We start from the raw sequence: 22,883 nt of genomic DNA on the forward strand, positions 1-22,883 counted from the left end.
TTTTTCTTCATTCTTACTGTGATTTCTTGTGTTTGCCCTCAAAAACTCTCTCAAAATGACTTTATAACACATTTATGGTGTTTTCACAGATTGAAAGTAAAGGTTTACACAGAAAAATCTGAATCCAGCCAAAGCTGAATGTCTCGCGGAGTGACGCGATACCACAGGGAATACTGGGAACAAAGTAAACTACAAAAAAATGGTGTCAAGCCACTCACTGTCCTACTTGTCTGGCAAAGAAACTCAATAAATCCCAGTAAGAATGAAGGAAAAACACTTCTGTGCATCCATTTATGGGACTTTCGAGCAGTATTTTCAAACTTTTACATTGTTTTTTACTCAAGGAAATCATCTGACTTTTTATTTTTTTTATAAACGAGGTCTGCACCTATGTGTTTATCTGATTTTTTTCCTTCTTTTTTAATATCTCCAGCAGCTTTATGAATACATTAAAAACAATTGTGCCTGTCAAAGATTTGAGCAGTTTAATCTGGATTGTAGTTCTAGTATTATTTTACTTGCTTTTCTTGAAATCCATCAGCTGTGTCCTTAGCCTTTTCTCAGAAGGGACATTTTGTGTTTTCTCTGGGACAGATGTAATGAGCCTGTCACCACTGTAAAGAAACATCTGCCTCCTCTGCTTGTCTTATCTCTCACTTCAACTTCAAAGAGCAGTGTGGATAATTAGGACACTTACAGGAGTCTGTGTTTAGTCATCTGTCACATTTAACAATGGACAGAAACCCAAGAAAAATACTGATGACTTCTCTTTTTCTGCCATGGGGCTGTGACATGAATAATTGCATCTCTCGTAGTAGGTACAGAAAAAAAAGCAGGGGGGTCCTACGTTTTCCTTTCTAGACACTGTTGAACAAAGTCACGAGGTAAGCACCTGAGAGCATTAATAATTCAAAATACTTTGAGTGGGAAATTACCACATTTTCCTTGCTCAAATACAAAGGGAAGTCCTTGGAAATGATGGCAGCATACTGCAGGAGAACCTTGTTGATAGTCTGCAGGGAGGGAAAATAACAGTTTAGAGATGCTCAAAATATTAATACAAATATGAGTCATTGTCTGAATTGAATTGAAGTTCCAGTAGAATAGCTATGCAGAGATGGATAGTTAGATCGCTGACAGTCTTAAACAGAGAGTTATTGCTTGCGGTGAAAACGTTCAGCTTTCACCAGGAGGCTTTTGTTGGACCACTTTTTTTTTTAGGAGCCTGACCTTTGCAAAGCGACACATGAAGTGAGCCAAAGCCTGAGGGTTGGGGCACTCCAGCTTCTTGATAATCTCAAAACTCTGGTTTAGTTGAGTGAACACATCCACCACTGAACAGGAGAAGAGGGCGTGCTCCGAGGTCTGCTGGAACTGCAGTGGGAGAGAGAGAGAGAGAATTTGGCTCAACTTAAAACAAAGAGCTTGAGAGAAACAGGGGGATGAAAGAGGGACTGTAAAAAGAGCAAAATGGCAAAACCATAAGACTTTTTATTGCTTCATAATAGTGTGATTCTGTGAGAATGGCAAAGGGAGCAATCGATTAATATGCTGAGTGCTCTGTAAGTTCATCATTTACAGAGCAGAACTCTAGACCAATAAGGGCTAATGATGCTTAATAACTGCTGAAATTGCACACACCGCTGTGAAACCCTTTGGAGGTAGATGTCAAATCCATAGTCATTTTTTACATTTATTAACATTGCTCAACAAATGAGGTCCATTTATTTCTATTATCCCATGAGGTAAAAGCAAATCTTTCCAACTCTATGGTCCCTGTTTTGGGCAGTGCAATAAATTCTATTACTGTAGAAGGTTAGTAAGGGACTTAATAAACACTGTCTGTGCTTTTTAGAGCAACTTGAGTAATTTTTGAAGACATTAATGCTAACAAGAGCACTCAGACAGCACACATTTCTGCAAAGCGCCATATATCATCTTCGCCAGATATTCGTAATATTCTGTGAAACTTGTAAGAAATTGTGTATATTTTGACCTATAACGGTACAGTAGGTAAAAATGTATGGACACGTAATTTTTTTTCGAAAAATTGCAATGAAATGCACAATCTCAATCAGTGGAGTAATAACTGAGTCAAAACTCATGAGAATTGGTTGACTATAAACTGAGAAATCACTTTTTTTTTTAATTTTGCCAATGGTGAAACATAGGGTTTTTTCCTTTTTTCAAAATGATCCAGAATCTGTATATTGTTTTGCATCCTCTTCAAAATATAATGTAATCTTCCATGGCGTAAGCTCAATTTTAAGTTAATATATTTCCCAAATTTGTTAGGTACTTATGGAATTATCCTGCTAACAGACAAACACATAGATACATAAACACTGGTGAAAATATTACCTCCTTGGTCGAGTCACACACGCACTCACACTGAAATTATGCTTGAGTTTTCTTTCTTTCTTTCTCTTTTTTTACCTTGAAAGTGTATATACATCTATCATTAGCTTAGTGAGCGTAGCGCTCTTTTAGTACTATTATGTATGGTAGGTTTTTACCTCGTTTGATTAATAAATGTTTATACTTTGAGAGGTTGAATCATAAGGTTTGTTATGGAGAGTAGATAGTTTTGAGCGTTCACAACCCTGGATGACAAAGTATTACTGGATAAATAAGTGATCGGAAACACTTTTAACTCAATGGCACCTCTTAAGGCAAATTACTGTAATATGAATAATTATTCAATAGTATAATTCTTATCACTCATTGTCTAAGTCCTCGTAATAAACTACAGAAGTGAAGATTATTGACAAATAAATATTCATTAAGATTTCCCAAAAGCATTTATTCCTATAATAGCTATTGTGTTATGATCAGCATGGCATGTTAAACATGTCACATGATTTGCAAAGCAAAATAAAATATAGGACAGAGATATTATTGATTTTTATTGTTGAAATTTCCACAATAACGCTCCCTGTTCACTTTGATTTTAATCTTGTTGACTCTAATGAGGAAAACAGAATATTAAAGTGCAAGAAATTAGAAAAAATTTTTAAAAAAAAAATACAAATAAAAGGTCATTATTACCAGTATTATCAGTTCTCACTTCACCTCTGAAAGGTTGTTGGTTGTAATCCTGGACCCTTCAGAGAGGTGGTGATGTATTTATTCATGTTCTTATTGTGTGTGTTTTTTTTTTTTTTTAACTTTAAAGCCTTCTTTGTATCTCCAAAAACCTCTATTACTGCTTCATGGCCTGACTTTGTAAATTTTGAAACAGGATTAACTTGTGGAAGAGGGAACATAGTGAGAAATGATCTGGATTGAACTCACCCCATCCTTCTTGTCTCTTCCCAGCGCTCCATTGAGGAAATCCATGGCAACATCTTCATTCTCATCAAGCCACTGAATTACAAATGGTTCAAACCACCTGACGAAAAAAAAAAAGACTTCTATCATATCAATGATGCTTAAACCACAGCTTTAGGGGTTTTATTTTGGTCCGTCTTTCCTTAAATAATCACATGAGCAACGCTAATACCTTAAACCAGAAGTCACCAACATGGTGCCCGTGGGCACCAGGTCGCCCTCGTGGACCATGTGAGGGGCTCTGAGGAGCTCTAGTCACCAATGAGCTCCATCTAAAATCTGATTTACTTTTCAAGATTAAAACTCACAAAGATAAATACAAAGGACAGATGTAGTTAGTACTTAGTAGAGTTAAATACTGCTAAAATATAACAAAATAAAATGTTTGTGTTAAATTAACTTTAAATGTTTATTTTAACTGAAATATTGTGACAAATGTTTTTAAGTGCTGCAGATTTGGTGGATTTGCGTTAACTATGACGTAATTGTTAAATTTTACAAATGTTACATGCTATACATTTAGTTAAAAGTTGTTTGTTGGTCGCGAGTAAAATAAGAAAATGATAATTTTCTATGACATGTAATGAAAATTAAACAATTGCATAAATTTCCTACCGTTTTAAGTTACTGCTAGCCTTCTTTATTATCTTAGCCTCTATTTAAAGTGAAACCATGAACATTTTGTATTTAAGACCTGCTTGTCTAACTGGTAGTGTTTTAAGCTATACAGTACCTACGAAGTAGCTCACAGTTTCAAAATAAACCATTTTCTGTATAAAAAGACCGTTGGGTGATTTTATTGATCAGCCATTTTTTTTAAAGGCAGTGGCTATATGTACAGTTACCGTATCAATATACCTACATTCTATCCTTACGCACCACCCCTATTTGGCCAGTTTAGGTCACGTGACAAATCAGTCATTGGCCAGTTTAGGTTGCGTGACTAAGACTAAACCTTACCCTAAACGTAACTCTAACCTTAAAAATTGTTGTGATATTGGGTTATAATCTAACCCTAATCCTAATCCTAAACCTAACCCTAAAACGCTACGTATGTGTACTTCGGTAACCGTACCAATAGCACCAGGGGTTGTCCATACGGCAACCGTAGAAATAGGCACTTTCTTTTTTAAATGTCAGTTATTTTGTCTTTTAGTTTATAAACTGCTCAGATTAAGATGCTGAAACAGGAGACAGTAAAGAAGCAGAGGAAAGAAAAACACATTGGTCATCAGAGTTTTACTGCTGTTCTGTTTGTTTAACTTTGTTAATTTCCGAGTCCGAAATAAAGCCAGACTTTGTCCTTAAAGCAACGGATATTGTCCTACTAGGCTTTGTGCACGACTAAGCACTCTGTGGCGCTCACAGATGAGAACAAAAGGAGAGGGGTGACCGAAACAGGAGGGGGACAAGCAGACAAATGGGTGTTTGTGTGAGAATGTGCTTGCATGATGTGAACTTCCTGTGGAAAAATAAATCCTGGAGACGGTGTTTGAGTGACAGTGTTGGAGACAGGGGAGTGTGAGTCATTATTCTGATACTTACTCAACCCCTTTTTTGCAGTGAAACCAGCCCTTGTTTTTTTGGTATTGGTATTTGTTTTATAACATAAAAATGTAAAGTGATATACAATAAAATATGGATGGCTTATTCCCATTAGTAATACCAGGCAGAAGATTTAATCATATCTGTGTTTTCTCATTTCTATTAATTTCTTTGACACCGGAAAAAGTTGTTTGACAAGGTAAGCTATATTTTTCATGGCAGATTTTAAAATGCTTCACACATAACAGATTATTGATATCAATACCCTTTTTATATTCAAGGACATGAAGCAGGCCTTACTTTGGTAAATACTAAATATACGACAAAAAACATGAAGTGAGAAGATGGGATGCTAAATGCACTTTGAAATGGTCAAATGTTGTAATTATTTACTCAGGAGACTAAAAACAAATGTAGGAGCAGCAAAACTGAGATTTTTTTTGTCAAAAATTTGTTTTGTGTGTTGAGTTTTTTTTGGTTTTTTTTGCCATTTTTTGGCTCATCCTTTGATTTTTCTGATCTGTGAAGCATCGCCGTGCATGATCTTGCAGTTTTTCTTAATTATCATTTCAAGGAACTATCAAATGTAGGTAAGGATGTAAAGATTAATCGTGAGGCAGTTAAAAATCGATTCAAAGGTGTCACGGTTCACGTTGATACTATGAAATTGAATCACAGCACTTCAAAAAAAAATATTTTTTTTTTTTTTTTTTTTTTTTACAGCAGAGGGCACTATCTATTTAGAATTTTAAATTCAAGACGCACTACCGTGCTTTAAATCAGAAGTGTGGAAGCATTTTGGCTTCCCCAAGACAAAATGAAAGTTGAGAAAAAAAGAACATGTGAAATCCAAGGTGAGGAGCACAGATAGGAAAGAGAGAAACAAGAGAGAGAGAATGAAAGTCATAGTTTGTTTATTTATATTATTTCTTTTATATGGGATTTGTTTTAAAGTCAAACGGTTAAAGCACAAAATACATTTTCAGTTGCACTTTTAAAAAGAAAAGGAACTATTGTGCAGTTTTGCATTGTTTACTATAGAGCCAGTATTTAATTCTTCGTCATTTGTACTATTTCTTTCTTTATTTATTTCAGGATTTATTTTTAATTAAATTGCATTGTTTTGCATAGTTTATCAAGGAATTCTTTTGACAATGAAAGATAGATATTCTAAGAAAAAGAAAAGATGAATATTTTTCAGTCATTTGTCTACAGTCTCATTTTTTAAAATAAATCGTGAGATAATTGTATAGTGAACCCAGTATCGTGAATCAAATCGTATTTGGAGTTGAGTGAATCGTTACATTCCTATATGTAGGTGTTGCTCTTTCAAATATAGATAATTAAGATTAAGATTTAGATAGACCTCTTAATGGCCCACGTCACGAGTGACATGGCACGCCCCTGGCTAAGGCATAGATATATATAACCACTAGATGACGCAAGCAGGATTCGCCAGCGTAGCTCAACAGACAACTAACATTCTGACGTTAGCTGTTGGTGAGTGATCAGCTTAAACAAAATACCCCCCAACTCAATTAAATATTGACGGATTTACCATCAGTTTGCCTTATTACAAAGCTTATTATACGTAGGTATGACACAGGATGCTTGTACATGTTGAAATTACCGCTTGCCGTTTGAAAATTGAGAGAAAATTGAGCAAGTTAGCATTATTTAAATAGCACAGGCGCCATTGACATCGATGTAATGAGCGGGGCCAGCTGTCTGAGGTAAGATGGCCGCCACATTGCTACATCGTTCCCCATTGTCTAACAGCACAGGAAAGTCATCTAGTGTTTAGATATATCTATGGTGGTTTGCCTCCAGGCTAAGCCCCGCCCAGGAAAATACTTCACAATGTTTACAAACAATCAAAGGGTCTATTGCTCTGCTTTAAAACAAAATTAATAGTATGAGCTATTTTGGTCCTTTTACCATTTAGGATTACAAACAAAGTAAACTCTATCAAACAGTTTGTGCATAAAAACAATGAAACCAACATGAAGGTGCAACATTAGCTTTATTGTTCCAAGGTTTGACCTGAACAGTGTATAATGTAGTGTGCATGTATGAGTGCTGGTGGGTTTCTGAGAAAGAGAGAGGACACTCACAGTGAATACTCGGGTGGAACTCCCTTGAAGGCCGGAAGGTCACGGACATACTCATTATGGAACCATTTGACTTTGAAGTGAAGATTCATGTATTCGGTACTTTTGCATAGGCGGTGCTTATCATGCTCTGTAATTCAGATCAATGAAAAACACAGGTTAGTGAACACAGTATTCAACAATGACGTGCAGTCAGGGTAGGCAAGGTAGGCAGTGCCTACCCAAGGGTGAAACGATATTTTGATTATTAGTTTTAATTATAAATTATTTATTTTTCCATTTCCACTAACCTACAATACCTATAAGTTTGAAAGTGTCAGCATTTTGTCCTTTTCATAGCCTAAATGACTAAACACCGCTACTTCCTGGCACGGCAGAAACGCTGCACAGTCTCACTCCGCTGTAAGACAGGAGGAAGCCACGCCCTCTCCCAAAAGCACATTGCTGCTCTGCCTCTGTTCCCATAGTGTGTTTTTATGTCTTTGCACATGCGCAGTCAGTTCTCCAAGATGAAAACTATTTAAGTAAAAATGCAGCTGCCTTTGGACGTAACCGTGCTATGGTAAATGCTATATGCTCGTTCACAGTGCATTAGTGAATTGATACACCTCAAATCCACTTATTCCAGACTGCTTTTAATGTATAGCCATTTTATCTTGTAGTCTATCTATTGTTTATTACACTGTGTTTTTAATTAAGTCTATGCCTCTGTATTTTTACTTATTGTTTATCCCTGTAAAGTGTCTTTGAACACTGTAAAAGTGCTATACAAATAAAATTTATTATTATAATTATTATTATTATTGTTATTATTATATCACATGGTCGCTGCTACGTTCTCTAGCTAGTGGGCGGGATAACACTACAGGAAGGATGATTGCTAGAGACGATAAAGAAACTTTTTTTTGAGGAAAAACGACAGCTTTTAAAAGATAGGAGACCAACACCTGAGCTACCAGACCTTCAGCAAAGGAAAGGTCAGAAAATGTTACGTACTTTCCACAGTGAATAGTACAAAAGGAAGGATTGGCTTTGTGGATGCGCCTCACTGAGGCTTTTCCGAGTAGTAGTTGTTGTCATTTTCTCTGTGTTTCTGCTACCCAACCCTAGTGCTCACGGCACGTCACTGGTATTCAATGTAGTCTAACGGTATCTATGACAGTCGTAAAGTCTTGTTCTGGGCTGAAAATTAAGGATGCAAAGGGCAGCACAGAAAAGAAACCAAATGTTTATCCATGAAAGAGAACATGGAAATATGTAGAATTTTGGTAAATCTGCATTAACACATGCACAAGCACTGATATTTTTTGTAGCTGCTTAAAGTCAAACAAGGTAATGACAAGGTAGTGGGCAATTTAACTGAACAGATAGCAACAAACTACTGACAAAGAATATGAACCATGTCGGCCATTTGAATGAAAAAAAAAAAAAAAAAAACAACAAACTCAATTAAAAAAAGCAATATTCAATGAATAGGCAAAACATTTTTTTAGCCACCGAAGCAATGGTTGGATTATAGAGGTGACATGGAACATGGACGATTATGTAAGAAAGATCAGTGAGAGGAAACTCATTGTGAAAGTGCAGTGTTCAGTTACAGATGAGATGAGAAGGAGAAATATGAGATCTACCGGTCGAAGGCTGAGGCATTTTGTGTCGATTACGCTCGTTGGCCACAAGACTTCATAAAGGAATGAGAATGGCACGGTCATATATACCAGAAATTCAAGCTAACAATTCAGCTTCTGACCTCAATCTGACGGGGCACCAGCACACTAATATGTTCATTTACAACCTCTAATAAAAGGTAGAAGAAGACCCTCCACCCAAAGTCGATTTAAAGTCAGACAAACCTACGTGTGTAGAAGTTATGGAAGTTAAATGTGTGTCATTTCAGTCCCCCCACAAAATCACCAGCTCTATAAACATGTAGTAAGCCATGTAGATCGTCACAACCATAGGTTTGTCAATTATTCCGTATCCTCCTACTGGAGGTAGTGTTTTCTAATCAATATACCAACATATTACCAAAGTGTTTTTCTTTGTTTAATTTGGCTTTTCATGAGTTTTTGAGAGTTTACTACTACATTGTATGAACATCAGCTTCTCAGAGAACATACAAAATTTGGGTTAATGCAAACACAACATTCATGTGTTATGATTCAGTGCAAATATTTGACTCTTTAACTTGGGTCTTTGGTGAAGTGAGCAGCTGTGTTGGTGCTTCTGTGAATTTGAACTGTGAGATGATCTGAGATGCTGCTGGAAACAAACTGCAGACCATCACACTTTCAACAATGGAAATGCTACATTTTTACTCTGTATATTTTACTAACTTTATTTTCAATATATTCTTATTGATTGCATTTACATTTTTAAAATAAAATTCAATAAAACTCAGTTTTTAACTGTTACTGCTTCAATATTATTATTGTATTTCACATTATTATACAAATTTAATAATTATTTCATAATTACAATAGTTTAAAATATTAAAATCAGATTATTTATGGTTACAACCCCCTAACACAGTAAATCGTGATAGCTGTCCGTGGTAGAAGTAGCACGCAAGCCCTTGGTTTATAGCCAAATATTTAAACTCAACACAAGGTTTGTGTTTTGATTTGCCCTTTTGCTAGGAACAATAACTATTTAAATTTTTTATAACATAGAGAAAGATAGTATAGGCCTCATTTATCAATAAATCAAAGGTATTTGTTCCAAAACATGGGAGAATTTACTTACAAATGTGGAAAATTCCGCTTGCAAGTTTGTTATTGACTCCACCAATAACAATGGGTTTGTTGTGTCGTGTGAATTTTGGAAAAGTTTTGCGCATTGCATTGTGGGATTTGGAGTCCCGTATTGAATGCAAAGACAGCGCCGAAGCTAAAACATTTTTTTTCTTGTATTTCTTCACCAGAAAAGAAAGTGATTCACTTGATTCCAGTTTTGTTTGTGTAGTTTCCCGTGATATGGGGTCTCTTTTGTGTAAGCCAAAACATTCGCCATTGTTTTGCTCACACAAGAAATGTCGCTTTAGCAGCGTTTTTAAGTCCCACAATAGTGGATGATATACGGGTACCGTTTTTAAAAAATTATTAATCGACCCCAGCGGCTTTAAAAAGTAGTAAACACACAACAAAAATAGTGGTATGATTACATTGTATACATTCACTTGTTCTGTAGCTAGTGATGTTTCTTCAGGGTATATGCAGGAATCCTGAGGTTAATTTCAATGCCTTTTTTTAAAAAAAAAAACAAAACTGAAAAATAATGAACACCTCATCACCACTTTAAGCTGTTAGCAACACATATTTAACAGATGTAGTTTGCAGTTTAGCAGAAATGAGGTAAGCTGAGAAGGAATAAAACTGGAAAGAATGAATTAAACTAAAGGCAGGTTTATTGACATTCCCCTCAGTTCACAACAAGTAACTGCAGTTATTCAAGGCAAGAACAAGACCTTATTAGAACCTGATCCGCATTTAGGACATGTGCCTTAGAGTGTGTGATTCACTGTGTCCATCAGCTCTTTGAGCTGTTCTTTGTGCCTTCGGCGCAAGGTGTTGGACTTGGTGATAAGTTGGGCCATTAATGACCCGGATTTTCCTTCTGCCTGCTCAGCAAGATGGTCTGCTTCAATTTGAAGTGTGTTTTACACTTCATGCAGGATTTTGATCCTTTTCTTCAGTTTTGACTTTAACTGCATTTATGCCATCAATGCTACGCTAATCCTTTTCTTACAAAGTGTGCAATAAGCTTCCCGGTTGTTATTCTTGACTGGCTTTATCCAATCTTTGAATTTGGGAATCTTGAGCCAGGAGTCAGAGAATTTGCACTTACCCATTTCAGTTTTCTTCTCGTCTGTTTTCGCACCGGAACATGAACTCACGTGACGTCGCACCCGTACGCGCGCAGCCCCAGAGACGATCAAGTACGAGTACGCAACCGAGTCAAAGCATGAATACCAATAAAATGCAATACCTGATGAAATCGCGATAAGACTTATCCCGCAATTGATTCATCAACTTTCAATACTTTTTAAGACCCCGCGGACACTCTGTTCTTAATCTGCTGCTGTTGCACTTTTCAGAGTTTAAAATAACTTATTCTGTTCATAATGCACAGGAGACGCTATTACAAATGCCAGATTTTAGCTGATCAACAATAAAAGTGTCTACGTATATACGGTAAGGCATTTTAAAACATGTATGGAAAAGAAGCTTATAGAAATGTGCTACAGGACTAAACCCACATTCAAACAAACAGTACACACCCACACAGCATCAAAGAAGGTTCCAAATGCAATTGATTTCACCCAGGCTGAGGGGTTTAAATCCGATAAAAGCCATGCTATACCCTGTTGAACATCATGAAAGCCTTCAAACGGCATACAAATAGGGTGCAACCGTACGCAACTGTAGAAGCTGTGAGGAAAATATTTACGAGTGTAATTGACATATGTACCTGTACTGTAAAGCCTTCAAACACAACACAATGTTTTACATATCAAAGTGGCTTTCTGTGAGCAGTAATGCTGACATTTTCAAGCTGTTGCTTTCAATACCAGTTTTCAGACTCGGATTAACAAATTGCAAAGGCAGGTTTTCACAGTCAAAATCTTTGATTGTGTTTTGGTGAAGAAAAAAAAAATGTGTGCGAAACTGAAGCGATGCTCATTATTGAGACGTGGCACAGGCACTATCAGAAGGTCTTTGTGTATTTGTCAGCAAATGTGAAGATGGAGCAAAAAAGATGTGAATACATGCAATAGCAACACAACTTAATGCCTAGTCAATAAGGAGTGCCAGAAACACAATGTTGATCTAAAAGGAAGAGATCAGTGCAGAAAAGATAAATGGCTCTGTGAAACTCTCACACTATAGCTACACAAGTGTGTCTGCGTCATGTGTCTATATAGATAATGTCTATTTCTGATGCTCATGGCTAATATGAAGAAGGTACCATCTGCAGCTGATCGCTGGAGGTCAAAGTAGTGACACTGGCTTCCAGAGGTCAGGGGTGTGAGATTCATGGTCCTGCTGGGATGCTTTCCTGCAGGTTTAAATATATTCCAGCTTCAACACACTGCAGACTCCTAACTATGGCTGCAGCTAGTGAATATTTTGCCGATCAAGTATTCTATCATTTATTCCATGAACTGTGTAATTTGATCAAATAAACCCATATTCAGTGTTTCTCAAACGTTTTCTGTTGCGACCCCCTTTAAAGAATAAAAAAAATATAATTCAGTCCCCCATCCCCCCATTGCAACAAAATGGATAAAAATGTAACATTTATCGAAAAAGGTAAACATTGTGACTATTCTTCTTCCAAACTTCCAAACTCATAAAAATATGACAATGTGTAATCACATTTCAGAACAGTGATAAAGTTCTTTGAGAGCAAAGATTTTTTTAAAAATATTTTTCATGCTCAATGTTCAGCGAGGCTGGTCTCACGTTGACCCGCCCCTCCCCCATCACGCACCCCATGTCATGACGTCACTTCCCTCATAATAATGCTGAATTATAAATAAACAACAGAAAATAACAGCATCAATAAATGATACCAACCCATTTGTTTTACTTTTTTAAGAAAAATTGACATTTATTTATTATTACATCTGTATGTAAAGAGGAAAAAAACAGTCAAATTTGTGATGGAAAGATGCAGGCATGGTAAAATAAAATAAATAAATAAAAAAAGGAAGAAAATAATATTTCTCTGATTAAAAACAAACCAGGCACAAAAAATATGTCTATAAACAGGTAATTGAAGAATAGTTGCAGTAATAACAAGCCACAATGGTGTTTTGGAGAAAAAGGTATAAAGCATGGAGGACAGCAACACTCCATCAACTAGATTTTAGCATCTCAGGACTAAATACACACAACTGTGGCTCTGTTAGAAATCTCATTGGCCCACATTTATCAACCGTTCGTAGCTTTGGTATTAATCAATTCTGACGTGATTTTACACTACGATCAGATGTCACGTCAGGTCTGACCACAGGCAGACACACATTCAGAACAGATCAAAACTGATTAATAAAAACTAAATTAAATGAATTTTCCTTCAATAAACGCACTGGTAAACCCCTCCCATTGGGCAGGAGCTCAGAGGCACAACATTTATTTGGATTTGTTAATTACTTGTAATGTGTTATTTATTGCTTCAGGCATGCGAACTTCTGAGGCCGATAAACAACACATTTCTCTCCACCTCTGCCCTGAGATGAGGTTTGGTCGCTGTGCAACCTGACTTTTTCTAGGCCAAAATGTAAATAATTGTCATGATTAAATAGCAGGGATTTATGTTTTTAGGTTTTGGGTGAGTAATACTTTAATTTTAACCATCATTAGGCATTGGTTAAGTTAGTTATTGAGAATTTAATTCAAATCTTTCTGAGGGCGTAACATGTTAATGACGATCAAATTCAGCCCACAGATTTATCAAGACCCCCATATTAGTACTCTGGGATTGGTCAGATACGAATGTTTCATAAATCACACGTTAGTCCGGTCGTACGACACAATGATCACTCAGATTTGCACCCGTTTGTACGCAACATTAATAAATGATCATTTGCCCTTAAAGGTACAGTCTGCAACTCTTATAAAAGTGACTTTTTGTCATATTTGCTAAAGCTGTCACTATATAAGGACAGCTTTACATTAAACTTTTGTGTGAAAAAAACAGACTCATTGAGTCCCTCCTGCTGCTCCTGAAGCCAAGCGACCGAGCAAAAAGAACCAATCAGAGCCAGGATTGTGTTTGATGGGCTGTCTGACAGCTGTTGCTCACAGGCCCTGCCCCTTTCTCGGGCTGGAGCGCTGTCTTATTTACAGTGTATGGTCTGGGGGAGTAGAACATGGAATTGGTGACTTTTCTGCTTGAAAATTAATTACTGCTGCTTGGTTTACATTATGTTTGATTTGTAATTGTTACTCTAGAAATATGTGGTGCATGTGTTGCTCATGTGCATGCAGCAGCCTCCGTGTGGCAGGGCAAGAGAGCAGCGGGGAGGGTGGGGGAGAGAGGGATCTGAGAGTTGCGAACTGCATCTTTAATTAACTGAATGTCTCACAACCCATAAATGTGTATACACCTTCCCACAACAGGAAACTGTTAAACAAGGTTTGCAAATGAAAACCTGAAATGTTGTCAAACTCATTAAAAGTGAGTCAAACAGAGAAAAATGTCACATGCTTTTATGGTAATGTGACATCAAACTTACCATGGCAGGAGAAATGTTTTTGACATGTAAAATGCAGAAGGAATGACAGGTTTCACCTGGTTTCACCTTTCAAGCTGCTGTGCACAGGGGACTTTTTAATTCAATAGAAAAAAACCTGCAGTTATTCTGCTGCGACAAGTGCAACATCTAAACACACACCCACGCACACACACAACACAACCTCTGCCCTGAGCTGACCGCACACACATTGTCACAAAGCCACAGTCACCTAGAGAAAGTAGATGGAGGACAATTGGGAGGCAGAAACATAAAGGTCAGTGGGTGCATTTTTTTTTAAACCTGCCATCTATGCTTTCTAAGACAAAGGAAATGTAAACCAACTTTTAAGGCAACTTGAGGAATCAGCATTTACCATCAGTTTGCGACATCAGAGACTGCAGCAAAAACATATATGCAATTATAAAAAGCTATTTACTACACTAAGCCTCGTAAACACATTCTTAAATAAATCTGAGAGTGTGTAATCCCCCCATACATGGCACGCTGCAGCCCTGTTCTCCCTTAGGTTGTTGTAGTATAATGACCTACAACACTGTCAATGTTGTTTTTACTCTTCCTTTTGTGACAATAGAAAAGCAGATCAGAAGTTCAAATGTATAATTTTTTAGCAGCAACATAATTTAATGCAGAGTAAGTAACACACTTCTAAAAATATATTTAATTTATCTGCCTGCAAATTAGAGTATTTGAAGTGTTCCTTTATTGAGTGTGTCATGAGAAGAGTGCAACATAGTCCTCACTCAACATTACTGACCACACAAACTAGCTGTTCCAGCAACATTCTTTGTCTTCTTTTTGAATAATATGTTAAAGTTTCATTTACTGAGACAACTGTTTGTTAATAAATCCACTTTGATCTCCTGACATGTTTCGACTGACAACTGCTAGGCTTCCTCAAAGGCGTCTATAACAGTAAAAAACGTGTTAGGAGATGAAATTGGATTTCCTAAGGAACATTTGAATAAATGAAACCTTAACATATTATTCAAAAAGAAAACAAAAAATAATCTTGCTGGAATTACGACGCGGAAGTCAATGAAACTTCAAAGGAAACATCAAAGCGACCAGCAGACGCCTCTGATGAAGACTGGCAGTTGTCACTCGAAACATGTCAGAAGATCAAAGCGATCAGCAGACACCTCTGATGAAGACTGGCAGTTGTCAGTTGAAACATGTCAGGAGATCAAAGTGGACAGCAGACGCTTATGATGAAGACTGCCAGTTGTCAGTCGAAACATGTCCACTTTGATCAGTGGATTTCCTAAGGAACAGTTGTCTGAATAAATGAAAACTTAACATATTATTCAAAAATAATGTTTGAAAAAATGAAAACCAAAAATAGCTGTTTATTTTGCCAGTCATTAATTTTTTCAAAAGAGCAAAAAGAAGTAATAACAACACGTTGCGTTCTCGAAGGCATTTGTCTCCCAACAAACTTCTCATCATTAGTCACAAAAGTGATCTTTCCATAAAACTGAAACACAATGAATGTTCTTTCTTCGTCCATTCTGAATGAACATTAAGAGAAATCCTTTTCATATGACTGAGCCCAATGTGATTCTTTTCAATGGAGTGAATTAATAAGTGAATCTGGCAGAAAATGAGGCCACAAGCAGAATGGTCTTAAAAATACTGCAAACAAAAACAGGCGGAAGCTACCTCACCTCCCAATGAGTCATCTGAAAATGGTTTTAAATCTTTAATGAAGAAAATTTCACTCGACTAAATGTTGGAGGTGAGCACAATTTCATGTGTTTCGCATCTACTTTATTCCCTCCCAGTCCCAAAAGTCATCTCAAAGTGCTAAACGATAAGCAGGTACAGAAGTTGGACAGGTGGTGATGTTTACTGCTAAGTAAGGAAATATACTTATTCAAATAATGAAGTTATTATTGAAGATGAAGTAACTTCCTGCTGACACCAAATTAAATGTCAGTAAAACCACATAGTAAAATGTTGACATTGAATGTGGAAAGGGATCAATGAAGTTGCATGAAATGATGGTGGGCTAGTAATGTACCACCAATGTATTGTGCAATCATCTTCCTTTATCAATACACTGTGGGTTTAAAGGTCCAGTGTTATGCTATTTTTCAACCCATCTCTATTTGTTCTAAGAACCCCAACAACATAGTATTTTAGGTTTATTTTCTCAAACTCATCTGTTTTCTGGAGTTTTAGCCCTCTGAAAAGTCACTTTCATGATGCTTCTATAAACAGGCTGTTTTAGGGCCTTCATGCATATGCGTGAGTGGGCGTGTCTAAAGACGCAGACTTCATGCCACACTCTTGCGAGGGAGATCAGTGATCACCAAAGCGATTATATTTTGCCATCTACACACTGTTGTTACTGTTTTCAGCCAAAACACTGCACATTACAGTAAAACACATGGCTATTAAAGCGGCTATTGTGATTGTGAGTCCGTCTCAGCGCTGTTTCACAATCTGTGTTTATCACATCAGCAGCAGCTGAGTCAGTCATCTGTTTCAAACACTCACCACAGTGTTAAGCTGCTAAGTCCCTTTTTCCTCCTCCTCATCTCTTCTAACGACAGGAATAGTGCATATAAGGTGATGATCATTTGTTTTGTTCAACCGCTGCGTCGCATTGGGTCACAAACACGTCAGATCATGTCAAAGGCGATACGAGGCGGTATAACAAATACATTTAACTGATCCGGGTGCTACTCCGTGGCTGCCCACTGCTCCTCAGGGAGGGGTTGAATGCAGAGAACACATTTTGTGTATGCAGCTTTACATAGATGACAATAAAGTACAATATATACAGCATTCTATATTATATTTGTTTTACTTGTGAGGTAGTTTGAGAGGGAGGAGCTCACATTCTTACGTATATAGGGTAGGAGGAGCCAGGATTCTCAAGAGGAGGTGTTTCCTCTATGTGAAAATCCAACTCGCCCGTTTGGAACTGACTTTTGACAAAATGTGGAATAACACTGGAGGGAGGAAACAGAACGTTTTCAACTTTGGCCCTCTGAATGAGGATAAAGGAATGTATATCACTGTAGCAAAACCATTATAAAGTTTTTCATAATACTGCCCCTTTAAAAATAGTGCAAAATAAAAGGTGGCACCTAATTGTAGCTGCATGGATATGATGCAACTAAATGTACGATGTTAGCTAATACAGTTAACTAGGCCAATTATTAAACCATGAATAACACATTGTGTCATTACAATATTTATTCTGAAAGCTTTGTTTGACTATCATTGTCATTCATACCACTTCTGCAAGCACTTTCCCAGCATTGGATCTGTGGGAATTGGTCCCAGTCGACCAGAGTCAAAAGGTCATCAGAATATGACCATCTGTCTAATATTTTGCCTCTGTGACATTTAGTACCACAATATTGATCTCATCACAGCTCAATAGGCAGCATGTGTTTCTGATTTTTATTTCCAGGTTTCAAAGCACTTCTACCTCCATTAAAGAGGCCATATTTTCACCTTTTTGTTTGTCTGTTAGCAGGATTACTTCAAAAGTATGAATTTTGACAAAATGTTAACTAAAGATAGACCTTATGCCACGGTAGGTACCATTAACTGATCGGTCTTTATGAAATTTGACTCAAATATATCTGGTCGGTTCTTTAATTACCCCACCGATTTTCATTTAAATTTTATTGTGCCTGGCATGGAGTGCCCATACATTTCGACCTATTGAGATTCTTTCTTCCAATCCTTTAGAGTGTGAATGATCATGGTACCATGATCAGGATCACTGATCCAGATAACTACCAATATCTGGTAAAGAGGAGATTTGGCGCTTGGTGTAGGTCTGTGCTCTTGTTTTAGCAGTGTTGCACAGAGAAACCAGTTACATCTGTCTCTGTGGAGCCAATATGCACCAAACTCGACTCCAATGTCCTGTCAACATGTTTCTACCAACAATAATTGTGTTTCCATTACACTTGAAAATGCGCACAATCTAAATAGTGCAATAAAAACTGGTAATGGAAACACCTGAATTTTGAAAAAAACACTCAAATATCGCTAAAAGGTTTTTATGCTTTCATGAGGAGGAATTTAAGACCTTTCGAGATTGAAATGTGTCGCAAACGCGCTACGTCACTAGTCACCATGTGTATCAACGAGCTCTGACTGCTCATGAGCTGTTAAACCAGAGTCCACCTGTCTCTGAGGAAGTGTATGTGGTATGTGCGTGTGTGTGTGTTTTTTTTCCAGCCTGCTGGTGGTAAAGTGTGTACGCTGTCCTAAGGGGGGAGTAAGCTCAAGGTCCTTGGTGAGGATGTCGTCTCATCTGACGCAGCCTTCAGGGACTGCAGACTAGTCACAGGAGCCTCACCCCCTCCCGGTGTCAGTGACAACATTCAACCCCACATTACTAGCTCCTAAATAGTGAGAGGAAAACATATCTGCTCATGAGCAGAATAAACCCAAGCAGAGGCCAGTTTGGTTTTCTAAGACGTCATTACCGTTTCTTCCGTCTTTGACCCATTTCTGTCAAACGGAGCTCAGAGCACAGCCCCACTGACACGCACAACACCAGCCAAGCGTGCACACACTCAATCCCACTAACAATGCTTTGAATGGAGACAAAGCCAAAGATTCCAATCATTAATATGTCCACTTTGTTTAAAAGGATTTACAATTAAAATCCTTGAAAGCATTTGTTACATGTATTTGCAGGATCAAAGGACAATGTGGTTTTTCCCATGAATCATATATGGTTTTTGTCTCTAATTAGGAGCTCATCGACACACTTTCTTACAGTTTGATCAGAAGCGTTTAAACTCTATCCAACACATGCATCTCACCATATAATATAATCATCAATGGACATTTTCTACTTTTGTCAAAGATCCGAATCAACAAAAATTGAAGATTATCATTCAATTTAAGCCTCAAATCTCATGTTTGCAAAGACAGATCAACAGTTATTCATCACATTAATGCTATTGACAGTATATCAGATCTACATGAAGACTTCAAGTTTTTAATATTTAAAACTAGCAATGACAACTGTACAGCTGTAATCAAAACTATAGAGTGTATAGTAAAAAAAAAAAAAAACTAATCCTTGTCTCACGTGAACTGAAGCATTAGGAATGAGCCTCGGGATCACAGATCAATACAATCCCATTATGGTACTAAAACCATCTTATTTCCTGAATAAATTTATCAGAGCTATATCTAATACATTTTAAATGAACATGCATGTGTGGACATTAGGGCCTTCACACTTATATTGAACTGGAATGTTCCTAAGACAGCTTTTTAAAGGGTTTTTGCATGTATGTAATTTGTTTGTGCCCTTCCTTGGAGACCCTTCAAGTATCATTAGTGATACAACCCCAAAATAACCCAGAGTTAAATCGAATAATAATAAAAAACAAACGAAAAAGCGCCTTGAACATTGCAAAAATAAAATACAATTTACATGGTTCTATAACAGATTACTTATAACAGTAAGCTATTTCAAATTTTTTCTTCTTCTTGTACCATTTCGGGAACACTTTAGTTTAGGGAACACCTATCAACCATTAAGTAGTTGCTTATTAGCATGCAAATTAGCCACATATTGTCTCTTAATTAGTCATTATTAAGTACTTATTAATGCTTTATTCTGCATGACTTTATCATACAACCAGGAAGCCATTAACTAAGAGTTTTCCCCCAATAACCTCAGAATTATTAGTTATTAGTAGTAAATAAGGAAGTTGTTGTATATGAATTACGATCTCAACATGCTATGGTTAGGGTTAACATTAACCCTAACCCTAATCCTAACCAGTGTTACCGCCCCAATGTCACTTTTGACAGTAACTAGTACTGTAACGCAATATTTGTCTAAAGAAATAGCGCTGTTAGCGTTACAATATGGTGCGTTTGTCCGTTACTTTGCTAGCTGCAGTGTACTTCCTGTTAACAGTGGCGCTACATATTCAACAGTAGAAGAAGAAGCATTGTCAGCGTGTTTCTGTTTACATCACGTGCGCCAATCATGGCGAGTCAATGCGAGAGCAGCACGAGCTTCTCAGAGTGGAAATACGCGTCTTATTTTTGTCTCCAAAAGATGCATCAGTGAAGCTAAGCTAACGCTGCGGCTGGATTTTAACGGACTGTGACCGTTATCCAGGGACAGATCAGCCAAACTATTGCACGATGTGTTGTTGTAAATAAGAAGCCTGTCGCTACTGCTGAGTCACTGCTAACAGCAGCGCGTTAGACTGATATGTTTAGCATTGTGTAACATTTATTTTTATAAGCATTTTCAACAGCAGAAGTTGCATCTGGAATATGCACAGCTTACTTTACATTACTGTGCTAAGGCTGAAAAATTACTGTTTTAATTTTTGAGCAGCTGTTATGTGCTTTATATGCACATCATTTATAGTTGTTTTATAGCAGTTGATCAACAGTGGATTTTTACATTATTACAGCACTAATATGAAGCTGCATGGACACAAATGACCCAAAATAAATAATACATTCTTTAATTCTAAGTAACTCAAAAGTTACTTTTTACAGTAACGTATTACTTTTTGGTGTAAGTAATCAAAATAGTAACTGAGTTACTTTGTGGATGAAGTAACTAGTAACGGTAACTAGTTACTTTTTTCAGTAACGAGCACAACACTGATCCTAACCCTAATCCTAACCCTATTTGGACATTAAGTGTATTATTTGGCATTAAAAATAATAAGGCATTAATAAGTACTTAATGATGACTAATTAAGAGCCAATATGTTACTAATGCTAATAAGCAACTAATTAATGGTTAATAAGTGTTCCGTAAAAACTAGTGTTAACACTATGTCTTCTTATACTATTTATAAGGTTGAATTAGTTCGTACACAGTGTGTGATAGAAAGTTCGAATTATTATTAGTCACAGCCAATCACTTTCAAACACACTCCCACCTATTTTGTCTTTTCTCTCATTTAAAATGAACTCCTTCCCTTCTCTCTCCCCCAGCGAACGCTGCCATCCTCTCCTCTCACACATCGAGAGATTCTCACTATGATGCTAAATTTAGCAGCTTCCATTTCTGCACCAGCACTGGCACCGAAGGCCTTCACGCAGGAAGCTGAGGATGCATCAAAGACTTCATTAAGCAACGCACACATGCATGTGCACACAAACAACACACAGACGCACACACATGCACACAAACACACAACTCTTATTCATTATTTCTTTCTCACGAGCACAACTGAATGCAAGAGCAAATGTGCAGACAAAAAATTCTTCCATGCACAGAAACAGACTCTCTCTGCACATGCCTCCCCTCCTCCTCTCGCTCTCTCTCACTCTCTCTCTCACACACTCACACACACACACACACACACACACACTTCAAGATGTCTCTGTCGGCTTCCATGCCAGGTTTATGTGTGTTATGTAAAAAGGTCGCTTTTAGTTGCTTCCCTAGGGCTGAATGAAAAAAGCAGCAGTAACTTGGACTTGCTGAACAGCTCTTTTTACTACCTTAACGTCACATTCAGAGCATGAAAAAAAGAAGGAGCATAGACGCTGATGTGGCATGTACTCCTTCATCCCAGGGTTATTCTCTGAATACAAATAAATGGTCTCATTAAAGAATACTTGCACCCTTTTAATTGCTTCCTATTTAGCGTCTAATGCAGGCTGTTTAGAAACTGACCTGTCTGACTCTAAGCCATGGGTCACCACCACGTTGCCCGCGGGCACCAGGTAGCCCGCCCCGCATGGACCAGCTCACAATGAGCTCAGTCTAGAATGTAATTTACGCACCAGGCTTCACACTCACAATGATACATACAGAGGACGGATGTAGTCAGTGTCTCATTAGAGTACGTTTTATTTTAACATTAACCATCTTCAAATGTTTATTTTCACTTCAACATTGTGACAAATATGTTCAAGTATCACAGTGTTTTTGTTATAAATGGTGCCGATTTGGTGTTTTAACACAGATTTGGTGATTCAACACCATTTTTTAAATCTTACATAATTGTTGAATTGCATCAGCATAACTTTATTCATCCCAGTGGGAAATTACTTATGTCACAGAAGCTCAAGAAATATTACAAATGAAAAGAATAAACACAAAGAAAGAAAGAAAGAAAAAAGAATGTACATAATCAAGTAAAAGATGAAACAAGTGCACACATTAAGTAGAAAAAAAGTAAAATAAGATAAAGTAGTAATAACAGTAATACAAATATAATACAGATATATACAAGTACAAACATGTTTCCATTAGTTAAAAGTAGTATGATGTTTTACGATAAAATGTTTCAGAAGTGGTCATTGGAAAATAAAACAATTGCATAAATTAAGATGAATAAAGTATTGCATGTTAAAATTGAAGTATTTCCTTCCTTTTATAAGTTAATGCTAGTCATCCTTCGTTATATTTCACTCTGATTAAAGTAAAACTGTGAAATTTAATATTTCAGTATACAATAATCCCTCGCTATATCCCGGTTCACCTTTAGCGGCGCCGCTGTTTCGCAGATTTTTTTTACAGTGCAATTTTGGATGCATTTTTTTTACAGCAAATGAATGCGCATTGTGTTCTGCTTCCTGATTGGCTAATGCTGAGTTCACCCACCAGCGACACATCCAACTCGCTGAGTTTCACTGCCTGCTGAAGTGAGGAGCTG

At 37.1% G+C, this 22,883-nt stretch overlaps 1 protein-coding gene across 3 annotated transcripts in view; it reads right to left on the bottom strand.

The window, feature by feature from the left end:
• Positions 1–22,883, bottom strand: part of unc13c (unc-13 homolog C (C. elegans)) — a 168,036-nt gene that overhangs the window by 32,026 nt on the left and 113,127 nt on the right. For all 3 annotated transcript variants that reach the window (XM_028475051.1, XM_028475060.1, XM_028475041.1), the window contains 4 exons: positions 6,990–7,116; positions 3,295–3,391; positions 1,231–1,374; positions 936–1,013 (listed from right to left, as the gene is read on the bottom strand). In XM_028475051.1, coding sequence (XP_028330852.1) covers positions 936–1,013; positions 1,231–1,374; positions 3,295–3,391; positions 6,990–7,116 — 446 coding nt within the window. The remainder of the gene's footprint in view (positions 1–935; positions 1,014–1,230; positions 1,375–3,294; positions 3,392–6,989; positions 7,117–22,883) is intronic.

The sequence above is a fragment of the Gouania willdenowi genome, chromosome 3 (genome assembly GCF_900634775.1).
Source record: "Gouania willdenowi chromosome 3, fGouWil2.1, whole genome shotgun sequence".
Taxonomy (NCBI): Eukaryota; Metazoa; Chordata; class Actinopteri; order Blenniiformes; family Gobiesocidae; genus Gouania; species Gouania willdenowi.